The 17738-nt window shown below is 46.4% G+C and overlaps 1 protein-coding gene across 3 annotated transcripts in view; it reads right to left on the reverse strand.

Annotated features, from left to right (window-relative positions):
- LOC138764357 (transcription factor 12-like) overlaps positions 1–17738 on the reverse strand; it is a 117928-nt gene that overhangs the window by 24408 nt on the left and 75782 nt on the right. For 2 of the 3 annotated variants that reach the window (XM_069940179.1, XM_069940181.1), the window contains exons 7-9: positions 13924–13997; positions 9800–9871; positions 8690–8899 (exon numbers count right to left, since the gene is read on the reverse strand). In XM_069940179.1, the coding sequence (XP_069796280.1) occupies positions 8690–8899; positions 9800–9871; positions 13924–13997 (356 nt within the window). The remainder of the gene's footprint in view (positions 1–8689; positions 8900–9799; positions 9872–13923; positions 13998–17738) is intronic. The other variant, XM_069940180.1, reaches the window with a different exon arrangement.

The raw sequence follows: 17738 nt of genomic DNA on the forward strand, positions 1-17738 counted from the left end.
TCGGTGCCAACCACTATTTCACTAGTCCCACTCCATACCCTCCAGACCTCTCCCATTCATGTATCTATCCAATCTATTCTTAAAACTCAAGATCGAGACTGCATTTACCACATAATTTCACACTCCCACCACTCTCTGAGTGAAAAAGTTCCCCCTAAACCTTTTCCCTTTCAGCTTAAAACCATGACGTCTCAGGTTTATCTCCCCCAATCTAAGTGGAAAAAGCCTATTTATTTTTCCTGGTGCTATGTACGGTCAGAGAATACCTGAATTACATCTGCTTTATTACAATAAAAGAATCTTGAATAAAAATACACCCAATGGCCCGGCCTCCACAACCGCCCGTAGCAACAAATTCCACACAGTCCCCGCCCTCTGGTTGAAGGAATTCCTCCGCGTCTCTGTTCTCAGTGGAAGTTATGTCCTCTTGCCCTAGATTCTCCCACCATGGGATACAACCTTTCTACATCTACCTTTCAACGTTCCAAATGTTACAATGTGATCCCCCCCCACCCCCTCGTTTTCCTAAATTCCAACGAGTACAGGCCTGGAGCCCTGAAACATGACTCAAATGATAACCCTTTCATTTCCAGAATGACCCCAAATATCAGGATGAACTTCCCTAACTTTCTTTAAAATGCAGTGTAGCTTTGATATTTTGCAGAACCCCCGCTCAGCACCCTTATTGGGTATATTGGCCTGTCAGACATGAGGGCGAAAGCCTTGGTTATGGAGAGGCCATCACTTAAACAACTGTTCCATCTTTCCTATATTACAACTTGGATAATACTTCAAAGGTACTACAGTTCAAGATTCTTTTATTGTCATGTAATATTATACAAAATTAGTCTGCAGAAAGAAAGATTCGCCATTAGCAGAAATTGCTCAGCATCTCTTGTAGTCAGGGAAAGAGAAGCAGAAGAAAGCGTCCCCTCCCCCCCACCCCAAGAGTCACTGAGTGTGGGCAACCCGAGCTCCAGATCCAAACCTCCCACACCATCAGGGAGCCTTCAGTGTCCTCGCATCCTATACGGTCACAGTGACGATAAATCGCTTCACATCAATGTGAAAACGTTCCAGTAATGCACATCTATGGTTCAATCAGGTCACATGTCATTGGGCAAGGCCCTTGACCTTAAACGGTGAAGCCAAAATATTCGGTGTTGTTCATTTTCCACCATTCAGTGTGTCAATGGGCACAATATCAAACACTTGTACTCATATGAACCATTACAACACCGCACTTCAATACAATGAGAAGCAATTAAAGTTTTATTCCCGGGAGGGCACGATTGGCACAACGCCTTTACAGCGCCAGCGATCGGGACCAGTGTTCGAATCCCACGCTGTCCTTTTTTTTGGGAAAGCTTTATTTATAGATTTTAAAATACATTATAAAATCTTACTAGAAACTATACCCCTACTAACACCCCTCCCCCTACATCCCTCCAAGAGCCGAATACATTTTCAGGTAATTATCAATTGCTGTGGAGTGTGTCTGTAAGGAGTTTGCGCGCTCTCCCCATGTCTGCGTGGGTTTTCCCCAGGGGGACTCCGGTTTCCTCCCACCGTTCAAAACAATGGGATAGGTTAATTGGTGTAAATTTGGCGGCATGGACTTGTGGGCCGAAATGGCCTGTTACCAGCCATGCTGATTGTCTGTCTGGATGTATGTCTAAATTTTAAAATTTTTTAAATCTAAATTTAAATATTTTAAATTTACTTGATCCTGCAATCATACAATTTGAAAACATACAGGAATCTGATTGTTTTGTTACTCCAGCACCGCGACCTGTTCACCCTGAGCTTCCCAACCCCTGCTGAGTAATATCCGGAGTCTTAACATTCAAATCTCTCCAAGGTCTCAACCCTTGCCCATCACATTTACCACCGTCAGCCTTAAAATCTCAAGATCTCTCTGCTCTTCCAAATCTGACCTCTTGCTCATCCTTCTAATTATTTGATCCTGCTTTCGATATTTGACTTCAGGTTCCAGGGTCCAGAGGCTTTAATCGAATATCCAGAACCAGGAATCATCACCTCAAGATCCAGAGGAGTAGATTTAGGGCGGAGATGAGGAGGAACTGCTTTCTCCAGAGGGTGGGGAATCTGTGGAATTCGCTGCCCGTTGGGGCAGTGGAGGCGACCTCAGTGAATAGATTTAAGACAAGGTTGGATGGATTTTTACATCGTCGGGGAATGAAGGGATATGGGGAAAAGGCAGATCAGTGGAGATGAGCTGATCATCAGATCATCCACAATCTCATTGAATGGAGGAGCAGATTCGATGGGCTGGATGGCCAACTCCTGCTCCTATTTCTGATGTTCTTATCTCTCCTCCTCAACCCCCACCACCCGCCACTTTTCCATCTTCACTCAGGGTTTCAAAGGTTCTGGGGATAAGGCAGGAGGATGGATATGAAAGGAACAGAACCTCAGCCACAATTTGAATGGCGCAGCAGAACTGGTTGGCTGAACGGCCTAACCCTGCGGTACCTCTCACAACTGAAACCATAGACCAATATAGCCCAGAAAACAGTCCCTTCAGCCCTGTGCCAAACTAGTGTTCTGCCCAGTTCCACTGGGCTGCACCCAATCTATAGCCCTCCCATCCAAGTACCGGTCCAAATTTTCCTGAAAGGTTAAAATTGAGCACTCATTCACCACTTCAGCTCATTCCACAGTCTGCGTCACGGCGCCAACGACCCAGTTCGAAAGTAGGTGCTGTCAGTAAGGATATTGCACATTCTCCCCGTGTCTGTGTTGGTTTCCACCGGGTGATTCGGTTTTCTCCCAACCTCCAAAGCGTAGTAGGTTATTTGGTCTACAACCGAGCAGTATGTCTAAATTTAAAATTTAAAATAGACTTTCGGCCATTGGCATCGTGAACAGATTGTGTGGAAAGATGAAACTGGAGTCAAAGCTCCTGCCCCACCTCGTGCCTTTCTCAAAATTTGGCTTTGTCTTAAAGGAAGGTTCAGGATAATTTGTCGATGGTTTTCTTATAAGGAAACAAAACTTTTTTTTCCCCTCTCTTTCTTGGCAGCAAAAGGAAACTCAGACAGCAGGTGTGCAAACAGTCAGCCCAGGCCTCTGTGTCACACTTACCAAGCCTGGCTTCCTCAGATCAGATTTCTGTTCATTGTGAGGAGCATTAACATACAGCTGCCTGCTCTGAGCTTGGGGTGGGTAGAGAAATGGGAATGAGGTAGTATTGATAGGGTGGGGAAGGCGGAGTGAGAGATGGTGGGGAGGGGAGTGGGCAAGGGAGCGAAGCTGGGGGGGGGGGGGAGGGAAAAAATCCATCAACCGGTCACAATTAACATTCCACACAAAATAGCCTTTCAGAATAAAAGTCTCTTCTCCGCCTTGACTTCTGGACGCATCTCCTCATTCAAGAAAAGCCCAGGGAAAGTGGGACAGAGTCACAGTTGGAGTCAGAGAGAGGAACCGAACAGAAGGAGACCCTTCGGCTCAATGAGAACATACTAACCATCAACCACCAACATTAATCCTTCATTAATCTCACATTTTCATCAACTCCAGATTTTTCCCCTCACCTCTGGAGTAGGGACAATTTACAGTGGCAAGCTAACCTATCATTAGTCAAGTTTATTGTCAACTGATTGTACAAGTACCAACCCGACAAAACAGGGTTCTCTGGTCCTCAGTGCAAAACATGCAGACACACATACAGACGATACATATGCTAGGCAATTATTCATATATATAAATAAAAAATGAATATAGTTTTGTGAATATGAGAGTCTTGGATGGTTAGTGCGAGCAGTTCCTTTTGTCATTCAGCATTCTCACTGCCCGTGGGAAGAAGCTGTTCCTCAGCCTGGTGGTGCTGGCTCTGATCCTCCCGTATCTCTTCCCCGACAAAAGCAGCTGAAAGATGCTGTGTGTGGGGTGGAAGAGTCCTCATGATTTCATGTGTCCTTTTCAGACAACGATCCCGGTAGATCACGTCAAGGGGGGGGAAGACCCCATTGATTCTTTCTGCCACTTTTATGGTCCTGTGGATTGACCTCCAATCCATTTCTCTGCAGCAACTGTACCACACTGTGACGCAGCCGCAGGACACTCTCAATAAGAGCTCAGGGAGAAGGTTGATATGACGTTGGCCGGTAGCCTCGCCCGCTTCAGTCTTCTCAGGAAGTGCAGTCGCTGTTGCGCCTTCCTGACAAGTGAAGAGATGTTGAGTGTCCATGACAGGTCACTAGTTAAGTGAACTCCAAGTAACATGGTGCTCTCCACTACCAAGTTATTGATATGCAGTGGAAGGTGGTCGTTCCTGGATCTCCTGAAGTCTTGTCCAATTTGAGACCCAGGTCATTATTCTCCCGGTTTATCGTGAGATTTTCCACCTCTTCTTTGCACTGCGACTCGTTGTTGCTGCTGCTGAGGCCGACTACCGTTGTGTAACCTGCAAACTTGATCATTCTATTGGAGCCATGAGGTTGTGGGAGGAAACCTCGACTTCCGGAGGAAACCCACGTGGTCACAGAGAGGACGTGTATACTCCACCCAGCAGCCAAAGGTCAGGTTTGAACACGAGTTCTTTGTGTTGTGAGCCAGTGGCTGTACTAGCTCAGAAACATCACAAGATACAGGAGCAGAAGTCGGCCCATTGAATCTCTCCACTATTCTATCATGAGCTGATCCATCCTCCCACTCAGTCCCACCGCCTGGCCTTCTCCCCGTAGCCCCTGATGCCCTGAATAATCCAATACCTGTCAATATCTGCCTTAAATACACCCAACGACCTCACTTCCACAGCCGCCTGTGGCAACAAGTTCCACAGACTCCCGACCCTCTAGCTCAAGACACTTTTCCACGTCTCTGTTTTCAATCGACGACCTTTTATCCTGAGGTGGTGCCCTCTTGTCCTTGACTCTCCTACTACAGGAAATAACCTTGGCCACATCCATACTGCATTCGAAATGTCTCTATGAAGTCCCCCCTTGTCCTTCGGTAACTCCAACGAGTGCAGTCCAAGAGCCGACAAACGTTCCTCATGTGCTAACCCTTTAATTCCTGGTATCATTCTAGTAAATCTCTGAACCCTCCCAATGCCAGTGGGTCTTTACTCAAATAAGGCGCCCAAAACTGCATGCAGTCTCCACATGAGGGCTCACCAGTGTCTGATAGAATCAGAATTTATTGTCACAAACAAGTCATGAATTTCGGTGTTTTGTGGGAAGAAGCTGTTCCTCAGCCTGGTGGCACTGGCTCTAATATTCCTGTATCATAGTGCAAACATTCATATTATAACCATCTTACTGTAAAAAAAAACATAATAGTGCAGGAAAAGTTAAGGCAGTGTCTTTGGTTCATTGATTATTCAGGAACCTGATGGCAGAGCTGTGGATGCCTGGAATTCCTTCAAAGGGGTGGTGGTGGAAGCTGAAACATTAAGGGCATGTAAGAGACAGGCATATGGGTGAATGAGCTTTTTGTACGAATATATAGGTCAGCACAACATGGAGGGCCGAAGGGCCTGGGCTGTTATTTTTTAATATTTCCTGTCTCTACCCTTCCGTTATCTCAAAGACTCCGCAGCCGACTCGCTCGTGGAGAAATGGCCCGTTCGTTTCTGCTGCATTCTCGTCCGCATCTTTTCCTGCGTACGTGGAGGGTTTGCACATTTTCAGTTTGTGCCTCAATCGCAACCACTCCCAACCCTCGGGATGAAAGCTTGCCGACACATGGTGAATCACTTCACTCTCAGACCTCCACACAAGGCAGCTTGTGTTGTAAAAAGACTCTCCAGGGATGAAAAAAAACGTCTGCAAATCTGGCAGTAAAATCGTCCCATATTTGCTTTCAAGCATATGCCAACTGACCTGCTGAACAACAGTAATGTATCTGTTTCCTTGTTTATTTTCTCTCACAAGCTCCTCCGCAGCGCTGGCAGATGTCGTGGATAGCCAACACCATCGTCCCTTGTCGCCCCGAAGGGTATTAGATTCTGGTCGCTCCACCTATCTCACAGGTACACACCAGGTGAGTAAACAGCGGCAGGTGTTTTCCTCAATAAAGCTGGCACCACTTATCTCTTACAATGGTGCAGTGGAATTTCAGTCCACAATCTGCATTTTACCAATCAGGCACGACTGATAGATATGTAGCACAAGTCTCTGCACTTTCATGCGGTTCAGTGGAATGAAAGGACAGCTCAGATAACACAGGATTTTGCTTCCTGAACACTTTTAGGTGCTGATCATAAACATCAGCTTAAAACTTTCCTATCATTAACTTTTTTTTTAAAGTTATAACCTATCTTTATGTCATATTTTTTCAAGCATTCAAAACCACGTCATTGAAAATTTGTTTCCTGCATTTGCACTTGGACTTCTTCCCTGGTGATCTTGGTGCAGTTAGTGATGAACACGGTGAAATGTTTCACCAGGACATATAAGTCATGGATAAACAGTATCGGGGTAACTGGAATCCATCAAATGTTAGCCGACTGTTGTTGGATGCTGACACGAGAGGCATCAGATGCTGAGTACAAACAAAAATCAGCGGCGAAACATTTTTGGGTCAATCGAACTAACGCAATGTACCAACGTCATAATGCAATTAAACATGCAAAATTCAATAGAAGTTCATTTAATGTTTCTCCAACTTCCTACGTGATATAACAAATCTGAAATTATCTTTTGTGTTCAGCCTGAAGTTGTCTATCATAATCCCCACTCAGGAAGGAAATTTTTTGAAAAGAAAATTGTTGTTCCAATGTAAGAAAAGGCTTGAGATTTCCAACCAGCAATGTGCAAATGGTAGAAGGTGAGTAGTTATTTCCGAAAACCCCAAAGAGGTTCCGCTAACCTCAAATGGATAACAGCACCACCACCCCCCCCCACCCCCTCAGACTCATGGCTAGACAGTCTCGAGCAGCCATTAAATTTTTTAATCTGTTTTTCAAATTTTGACATGCAGCACGGTAACTGGCCCTTCTGGCCCACGAGCCCAAGCCGCCCAATTACTTCCAATTGACCTACAACTCTTGGTGCGCTATTGTAAGGTGGGAGAAAACTGGAGCACCCGCAGATACAGGGAGAATACACAGACAGCTCCAGATTCGAACTGTAACTTTTTTTTGTTGCCTGTGGCCCCCTTATGACTCTGCTCAAAGTTTATTGAGTGGGAAAGGAAAGTTGAGAATCACTGGTCTAGACCCGATTGTTACTGAAATATTTTGCTTGAGAAAAATTGTCATTGGCCCATTTCCTTTGGGGTTATGAACATAATGAGTCAATTAGGGACGATTAAAACAGTCTTTCCACCCACATCCCACCTTAAGCAATCCCTTACTAATCACAGAGCACCTTTGGCATAGGGAATGATTATAGTGGGATGTAAGTGGAACGGAAAAAGATTGAGACCCCTTGCTCTAAGATCATTCACGAATACAACTGGAGAATTAGGTGTTTGGATTTTGAGCTTATCTAAGATAGAGATCAGTACTGGCCAGAGTTCAAGAAATGTGCAGCGTTAAAGGATACTCCATGCATTGATTCAACTTAGCATGCATGTGATGGTCCACAGCCCTGCTTTATGTTTGCTATCCTGTAAATTTCTCATCTGTCCCATCTAATTCCCATCTACAATTAATTACTGAGGCATCTTCCGGCACTTGAAGTGCACTGTTTTAAATCAAGATTATTCTCAATTGGAGCAAGACATGGAAGGCTCAAGGAACCCAGCAGGTCAGGGAGCATCCAGGGAAGACAATAGTCAGGCAACATCTCGGGCCGAAACCTTTCATCGCGGTAAATCGTCAATGATCTGTTGCCTTCCATGCCTGACCCGCTGAGTTCCTTCAGCACTTTGTGCCTGTGTTAATACGCATGTAAACAAGAACTACATTTCCCAGCATGCATTGAGAACAGTTGCCCAGAAACCGATGTGATGTGTGCGAGGAGAGTCGCGAGCATTCTCATTTATCGTCGGTTGAAGACAGTTGGAAGTCATTGGGAGGCAACACAAGGAAAATAAAGTCTGCTAAGGGTTAAACCCACGTAAAGTCGTTCTTCTTGAAAGGACAAGCATAACATTGCCTCTCTGGTTTACCTAATTCTCAAGTAAAAATTTTGCCCTGACTGAAACTTAACCAATGATCCTGTGATCTCTGAATCAGTCCCCAGAGAATGTTTCTTTTCTTTTTTTCCCCCCCCAAAATCAGATTCTCCAAACCCACACAAACATCAAAGATAAAAAAAATTTTTTTAGTTTAACAGCCTCTTTCGACACATGAGCCCATGCTCCCCAATTACACCCAATTAACCTACAACCCCTGATACGTTTCTTAGAGTGGGAGGAAACTGGAACCCTGGGAAAAACCCATGAAAACACATGGAGAACATATAAACTCCTTACAGACAATGCAGGATTCGAAAAACAGCGTGGAATTCAAATCTTTTATCTTTGCTATATAAAGTACACTGTTTGACCTGGTGCATTTCTCTAACATTGTGTTTTTACTTCAATCACGGTGACTGCAGACTTTTCGTATTTTACTCTTGAATCTACTCTCATTCACATTGGCTGATGTATTTCCCAGGTTACAACAATGGTGACACATATTGCTTCAGAGAAGTTGATGCACCGGGCATTTTCTCCCCTCTCTTCAGAGCGAACATCCCAACAAGCACCACAGTTGGCCGCTGTGACTTACCATTGACGTTGCTCGAGCCACAGGCCCCAGGTTGGGCGCGGTATAGCCTGAGCCCAATGCTGCAACCAGCCCGCTGTGCGCCGATGGGCCAAGCAGCCCATGCAGGTCACCGTGACCACTGGGCAAAGCGGACGAGGGCCCCACGGCGTGGTTCCGCAGGATGTGAATGGCGTCGTCCAGCCGGTCCAGTCGATCCTCCATCCGGCTTTGCTGAAACAACCAGAGAAGGAGACTAGATCAGCACTGACCTTATGGAGCCACACACAACACTGAACAAGGCATACCCACACACTAAAGGCAGGCCAACAGTAACAACACCACCACCAGCAAATTTGGTTCAGCATAACGCTGGTGCAGTGCCAGTTACCGGGGTTCGAATCTGTAATTTCTGTTGTATAATCCACTGTTCAAATCCGAGGCTGTTTGTCAGGGGTTTGTAGAGCAGCACGATTAGTGCAACGCTGTTACAGCACCCGCGACCCGGGTTCAAATCTGGTGCCGTCTGGAAGGAGTTTGTATATTCTCCCCATGTCCGTGTGGGTTTCATCTGAGTGGTCTGGTTCCCTCCCACCCTTCAAAACATTCTGGAGGGTGGGGGTCATAGATCAATTGGGTGTATTTGAGCAGCACAGGCCTATGGGCCGGAGGCTCCTGTTACCGTGTATGCCTACATTTTTTTCTAAAAAGGAACCAACTAAACTTTACTGCTTCACAGGGAAGGGGGCCCATATTCCTAAAGGGAGCCACAGCAGGGGAAGGTTGAGTATGGCTGCTCTAGAGGGAGCAACCCTTCTTGTCTATCTCTTCCCAGCCCCCTCCCCACTCAGGAGTGTTTGAGGGAGCTTTCCTATCCGTGGTGTCCCTGCCCTGCCTGGCCTGATATTGAACATCTGACCTATGTTCCATTTCCACCATCCTCCAATTTCCCAGGGATCAGCAGGAAGTTCCCAATACAGTTGCACAATAAGGATCAGATGAAGTTAAAAACCTGAGTTGGGAGAAGTATACATGTCGTTTAAATGAGGGCACGGCAGCAAATATCACAGAAACTGGATGAGACAGGAGAAGAAATGGGAAGATACGAATTATGTTAATAGAAAACGCTACTACCTCACACACATCCATTAACACAGAGATCGCGTCATGTAAATGCTCCTTAAGATGCCGCTCTGATGGGTTTTTCTATAGGATGCAAAGAGTTGGGGAAAGTATGTTAGAAAAAAAACAAGCCATGCAAAGCAAATACAGCAAGCACAAACAACCAAATGCAAGGGAATGAGTTACAGCGTTTTAAACAAAACCCACGGGCGTTCCACGCACAACGGGCTCATCGCATAGTTTTGCCCAACTCCTCCCAGGTTCAGCGTTGAATCGGAACACACAGTCAATGCCGGAGGAACTCAGCATCCATAGGAGGTAAAGATATATGATCGACACTTCGGGCCTGAGCCCCTCCTCAAGGGGTGAGCAAAGCACAGGAAGGCGCCTAAAACTGGCTGGGGAAGGAGGAGACGTGAATTGATTTTGGCCCTGTGAAAGGAGACAGAGGAGGGTAAAGGGAAGAGAGAGAGAGAGAGAGTGAGAAAAGGGGAGAGAGGGTAAAGGGAAGGGAGAGAGAGAGAAAAGGGGAGAGAGGAGAAAGGAAGAGGGAGGGGGGGAGAGAGAGGAAAAAAGGAGAGAGGAGAAAGGGGAAGAGAGAGGAGAAAAGGAGAGAGGGAGAAAGGGGAAGAGAGAGAGAGCTGGGGTAAGATGACGGGGAGGAGTGAAGCAACATTTCACTTGTGAATCTGCAGGAGTCATCTGCTGCATCCGCTGCTCCCATTGTGGTCTCCTCTACCCCGGAGAAGAGACTGGGCACAGACCGGGAGATCACTATGCTGAGCACCTTGGCTCTGTCCGCTGCAATAGCGTGGCTCTTCTAATGGCTGCCCATTTCAATTCCCCGCCCTATTCCCTCGCCGACGTATCTGGTCACGTGCGCTACCAGCCAGAAACCACCCGCAAATTGGAGGAACAACACCTCATCTTCCATTTGGGCCCCCTTCAACCAGACAGCATTAACATCGACCTCCAATTTCTGTTTAAAACCCCCCCCCCCACCCACTTCGTCCCTGTTGCCTTTCCCCAGCTCTCTCTCTCTTTCCTTCTCTCTTGTCTCCTTTCACAGATCCAAAATCAATTCTTACCTTTCCTCTTTTCATCTCCAATTAACACCTTTTGTCTGTTGGTCTGGACTCCTCTCCTTCCCATTCTTCCACCTTTCTCTCCCAATCTTTGTACCCCTGTGTCTCCTTTCTTCTAGTTCTGCCTCTGTCTCCTTTCACAGAACCAACATCATTTCTCACCTCTCCTCTTATCATATCCATTCAACGCCTTTTGTTGGACGGGACTCCTCCTCCGACCAGTCTTCAGTCTTTGCTCTGGCACATTCCTGTTCTTTGCTCACATCTTGAAGAAGGGCTCAAGCCCGAAACGTTCTGTCATTTACCTCCTGTGGATGCTGTGAGTCTGGCTGAGCTCCTCCAGCATTTCTGTATGTGTGGTTTTTTTTACTGCAATCACAGATCAACTGACCTCCGTCTTTCCCTCAGGGTTGGATTGGGTTTGTTGAGTACTGGGTGGTAAGAGGAAAAGCGCCAATTGTTGCGGGGGTGATGCAGAGGGTCTACATCAACCAATGTCTTACCCCACACTCTGTAATGTTACTAGATGACTGGGGTAGGAGCTAAACCTGAATGCTGTCTGAGCAAAGGATAAATTTCAATAATGGAGTATCCCACTGAAGGCTCATCCGTGCAAGCACACGAGGTCATTGAATCCTGCCATCCAGCAGGATCGTAGCTGATCTCTTACCCCCAAAACCTTTTTTTAAATTTTAAATTTAGACAAATAGGCACGGAAACAGGCCATTTCAACCCGCGAATCCGTGCCGCCCAATTGACACCCCAAATGACCTATGTTTCAAATGGTGGGAGGAAACCAGAGCCCCTGGGGAAAACCCATGGCAGACAAGGGGAGAACCTGCCAAACTCCTTGCAGACAGCGTGGGAATTGAACCCAGGTCCCGATCGCTGGCTCTGTCAAGGCATTGCACGAGTGGTTAATCATGCCGCGCAAGTCACCTGAAGTCACCGAGAACATCTCCAGTCACCTGGGGCAGAGATTTGCAAAGACTTACAATCCTCCAACTGAAGAAATTCTTGATCCATAAGACACAAGAGCAGACACAGGCCATTCAGCCTATCAGGTCCCTCCCACCATTCAATCAAGAGCTGATCTATTTTCTCACTCTTCCCCACTGCCCGGCCTTCTCCCCATAATCTGGCTAATCAAGAACCTATCAATCTCTGCCTTAAATACACCCAATAATCTGGCTTCCACAACTGCCTGAGACAACAAATCCATATCTCCATATTTTTTTCCATATTTCCACATCTGCCACTCAAGGCCCTGCTGTTCCTAATGCTATCTCAAGAAATCTACTGCATTGATGGGATTCTCTAGTTCCTCACATAGAGTAACCAGGACTTTGTAAGAGCGTCCAATACTTTCCCCAAGTATCTTCGAAATTGTTCCCTTCAGGAATCCCTGAACTGCATAGGAATTTCTTCAACCAGAGGGTGTTAAGTGTGTGGAACCTGTTGCCAGGGACATCTGTGAAAACCGGGCCGCTGGGTGTATTTAAGGCAGAGATCGACATTTATCGCATCAAGGGTTACAGGGAGAAAGCCGGGGTCTGGGGCTGAGTGGGAGGGCGGAACGGCAAGATGGACTCAATGGGTCGATTGGCCTACTTCTGCCCCTATATCTTGTGAAGAGAGGGCCGTAACCCAAAACAGCAACTGTCCATTTCTCCCCATGGATTCTGCCTGACCCACTGAGTCCAAAGAGCTTTTCTTTATTTTAATTTTTTTTAAACTTGGAGATACAGCAGGGTAACAGGCCCTTCCAGCCCACGAGCCTGCGCTGCCCCAACACCCCCGTATGACCAATTAATCTACCAGCCCAGTACGTCTTTGGAATGTGGAGGATTCCAGCGCCTACAGTTTCCTCTGTTCATCCAAGGGAGCCAAAGGAAAGAACGATCCAAGAAAACCAAAGCAGTCGCCACTTACAACATAAACTCGAGTCTCGCCATTAAAATTTACATTGCAGAAGAGATCGTTATTCTTAACTATACCTTCCTTGAGGAAGGATGACCTGGCTTTGGAGGCAGTGCAGAGGAGGTTCACCAGGTTGATTCCAGGGATGAGGGGGTTGGCTCCAGGGATGAGGGGGTTGGCCTATGAGGAGAGATTTGGTTGCCTGGGACTATTCTGGCTGGAATTTAGCAGAACGAGAGGGGATTTTAAGAAACGTACAAAATTATGGAAGACAGAGGGAGGCACGTTGTTTCTATTGGTGGGGAGACCAGAACTAGGGGACTTAGAATTCAGGGTAGGAGATTTAGGGCGGAGATGAGGAGGAACTGATTTTCCTGGGGGGGGGGGGTGAATCTGTGGAATTCGCAGTGGAGGCGACCTCAGTCAGTTTACTTAAGACCAGGTTGGATAGATTTCTTCGCAGTAGGGGAATTATGGGGTAAAGGCAGGTCGGTGGAGATGAGCCGATCATCAGATCAGCCATTGGACGCTGGAGCAGGTTTGACGGGCCAGATGGCCGACTCCCAGTCCTATTTGACAAATTCATAAATAAATTTAAAAAGTCGAAAAGAAATGCCCAATACATTTGCCATTTGCTGACTTTCCGTGGTGTAAAAGGAGAAAGAACGATGAGTGCAGTGAATTGGACTACCACCTCGATAACACATCTGTATAACCAATAAGGACCAGTGAATTCTCTTGAGGGACAAGAGAGCTTTAGCTAACAAAAGCCCTTCTCATACTGGAATAATTCAGTTGGGGCTGGGGGAGGTCGGTATTTTAACCAGATTCAGAAGCTATGCGGTTATCGGTTAAACTGTTTAACCACTGATCCCTGTTAAATCTCAAGGGAAGGGTGAGAACCACCTCTCACAATGCAGCACTGCCTTGACACTGGACTGGCAGTATGATCCAAATTGCGGGCTCTGGGTCTTGCAGTGACAGACCAGGAATGTTTTGAAACTTCCGACCCAGACTCAAGAGGAATGCCATCCAAGCCGGCACCTGTTGCATTACGAACACCAACCACAGCCAAGGTTGAGAAATGTGCCGACGCGATTTAAATCCACGTGTAACCTATGGCAAGCTTACCAGTGAGTGAAGGGTACTCTCATAGTTTGGTGAAGTAGTTGTCTGCCCACCAGCTCTGGACCACTGTGCAGAACCTAGAGACAGAACAATTTAAAAAATTGTTCATTTAGATTTTATATTCCCAACTGTTTATACTCTTCTCATTCTATGAATCAGAAGTTACCAGTTAACAATTTCTTATTTATGTTTTAGAACAGAGAAATCTACAACACACTACAGGCCCTTTGGCCCACACTGCTGTGCCGGCCCAATACCTACTCCAACAATGGTGTAGAATTTCTCTACTGCATAACGATTAATTTTTATCAGATCCACATGCCTATCGGACTTCAGATTTATGGTCAGAGTACATTTGTGACATCACATACAACCCTGACATTCCTTTTCCTGTGGGTGAGCCAGAATTACAAAGAAAAATTGTACTCAACGTACATGTGAACAAATAAAGAAATGTAAACATACTGTGCAACACAGAAAATAAACAATAAAGTGCACAAGAGTTGTTAAACGAGCCCCTGATTGAGTTTGTCGTTGTGGAGTCTGATGGTAGAGAGGTAGTGGTCGTTCCCGAACCTGGTGGTGCGAGTCTTGTGGCACCAAGATCTCTTTCCTGATGGCAGCAGCGAGAACAGAGCATGTGCCAGGCAGAGTGGATCCTTGATGATCGCTGCTCCTCTCTGATGATCGCTGCTCCTCTCTGATGATGGTGGGGAGGGTTTTGCCCGTGATGTCCTGGGATGTGACCACTACCTTTTTCAGGGCTTTACCCTCAGGAGGCATTGGTGTCCCCATATCAGACCATGATGCAGTCAGTCAAAACACTTTCCTCCACACATCTGTAGAAATTTGCAGGTGTTTCCAATGTCTAGCCTTATCTAATTGTTTCTTAAAAGATCTGATTGCACCCGTCTCCAGCACCGGTACCCACCACGCACCCACCTCTCTCTTTGCAAAAAAGGTACCCTTCTTGCGAATCGACCTCCATATTCTTAACTCTAATGCTTCTGGAGACATTGAGGTTCTCTTTCATTGATGAAACCCTCCCCATTGCCTGGGCTCTCCCTTCCAACTGGCTGTTCTTTATGGGACGAAGAAGCGTGGCTGACGAAGTAGTGCGTTCCCCTTGAACTCCGAGATTTGCTGGGCCACTTCAACCATATTTCTTTGGCTCTGGAGTCATGCATGTACCAGTTTAGGTTAGGACAGCAGGTTCCTTCAGTGGAACCAGTCCTCTCTCCACATCATTCACCCTCTGGATTGCTCGTTCAGTAACATAGAACATCACAGCACAGTACAGGCCCTTCAGCCCATAATGTGGTGCCGACCTATGCAAACCTACTCCACAACATTTCCTCCCTCAGTGGAAAAGGTCAAATTCCTGTCTGTCAACATCTCTGAGGATCCGTCCTGGAGCCTCCATGTTGATACAATCACCAAGAAGGTTCACCAGCGGCTGTACTTTGTGAGGTGTTTGAGGAGATTCGTTAGGTCACCGAAAGCTCTCAAAGACTTCTGCAGGTGTACCTTGGAGAGCATCCTGTCTTGTTACATCAATGCCTTGTATGGAGGCACCAACTCTCAGGAGAAGTATAAATTCCAGAGGGTTGTTAACTCGGCCTGCGAAATCACAGGCACCAGACTTCACTCCACTGAGGACGTCTACACAAAGCAGCCTCTATCCTCAAGGGACCACCACCCAGGCCACTCCCGCTTCACTCTGCTACCATCGGGAAAAAGGTACAGGAGCCTGAAGATGAGCACCCAACGACACAAGATCGGCTTCTTCCCCTCCGCCATCAGATTCCTGAACGGACAGTGAACCAAAGGCAATGCCTCACTTTGATTTTTTTCTTTACACTGTTTTTTTTTATTTAGTTTGCAAGGTGGTTTGCACCGTGATGCTGGCGCAAAACAATAAATTTCGTGACATGCTCATGACAATAAATTCTGATTCAGGAGGATAAGAAGATGTACGGGGAAGGGATTTTTTTAAAGAAAGCAGTAGGTGTCTGGAACAGGCACGGAGGAAGAAAGCATGATAATAGCATTTAAGATCGCTATGTGAACAGAGGGACTGACATTACTATAAAAAATATTACTAAGGATTCTGTATGTCTGGTACGGGAAGAGGTCCATGGAGGTGGGGTGTGACACCATGAGTTACCGCACTGGATGACGCCAACCCTAGTGATGCCGCTGTACTCCAGAACATTCTAACACCCATAACCCTCCATTTGTTTTACATCCACGTGCCTGCAGAGGCTCCCATAGCTCAGCACATTAGAGCGCTGGTCTTGTAAACCGGGGGTTATGAGTTCGTCCCTCACAGGGGGCCTCATTTCTGTGAGGGGCACTGGACAAAGTGGCGACTCTCTGTCATCCTTACGATGGGCAATTGAAGAATTTCATGTATGTTACATTCTAAATGGAGTATTAATAATGGAACCTTTACCTTGTGAATGTCCCAATTGTACCAGCCTCCACCACTACACCCCCCCTCAATCAATTCAAGTTTATTGCCAACTGATTGTACAATTACAACCTGACAAAACAGCGTTCTCCAGTCCTCGGTGCAAAGCACACAGACTCACAACCTAGCATAACACACATACAGACAAGCAATACATATGCAGGACAAGTATTTAATCTATGCAAATACATAAATAAATATTGTTTTGTACATATGATGGTTCGGGTGAGCAGTTCTTTTGTCGTTCGGCATTCTTACTGCCCCGTGGGATGCATTCCGGCCAGTCACCACTCCCTGAGTAGAAAATTCACCACTGACATCTCCCCAGAACTTTCCTGCACTCACATTAATCACGACCATTCTGCTCAAATTAAAATGTAAAAGCCATTCAATCACAGATATTTTTAAATTTAATGCAGGGATACAGTACGGTACAGGCCATTCTGGCCCACTAGCCCGTGCTGCCCAATTATACCCAATTAAACTACAACCCCCTGTATGTTTTTGGAGGGTGAGGGAAACTGGAGCACCCAGAGAAAACCACGCAGACACAGGGAGATCGTGCAAACTCCTTACAGACAGCGCCGGGTTCAAACCCAAGTTGCTGGTGCTGTAACATCATTATGCTAACCACGGTCCCATAGCATCCAGAGGAACTAAATGATGGGTAACTAACATTTCAGGCCTGGACCCTTCATCAGGTAGAAGCAAAAGCAGGCAGAAGGAAGGGGGGAGAGGAAGTGTGGAGGGAGGAAGAGGAAGAGGCTGATAACCATGAGTTGAAGACAAAAAAAGGCGAGGAAGTGAACTCCACAAAACTTAGTGCTCTCTACTCTCTCCACTACGTAGTGGAGGTTGAACAACTAGCCCTGAGGTTTAGATTTCAGGTTCAGATTTATACAACCCTGAGATCCTTTGTCCTGCGGCCACGCAGAATTACCACTTATTGGTAGTGCAAAAAAAACTGTACTCAACGTACGCATGTAAACAAATAAAGAAATGTAAACAAACTGACTGTGCAATACAGCGAGGAGGGGAAAAAAATCAATAATGTGCAAGAGTCTGTAAACGAGTCCCTGATTGAGTTTGTTATTGAGGAGTCTGAGGGGCAGCAGCTGTTCCTGAACCTGGTGGTGGAGTCTTGTGGCACCTACACCTCTTTCCTGAGGCCAGAGCATGTGCTGAGGGTGGTGCGGACCCTCGATGCCTGCTGGTGCTCTCCGACAGCAGCATTCCCTGTAAATCAGTGGTTCTCAATCTTTTTCTTTCCACTCACACAAGTATTCCCTATGCCATGGGTGCTCTGTGATTAGTAAGGGATTACTTGAAGTGGTATGTGAGTGGA

The sequence above is a fragment of the Narcine bancroftii genome, chromosome 5, assembly GCF_036971445.1.
Source record: "Narcine bancroftii isolate sNarBan1 chromosome 5, sNarBan1.hap1, whole genome shotgun sequence".
Taxonomy (NCBI): Eukaryota; Metazoa; Chordata; class Chondrichthyes; order Torpediniformes; family Narcinidae; genus Narcine; species Narcine bancroftii.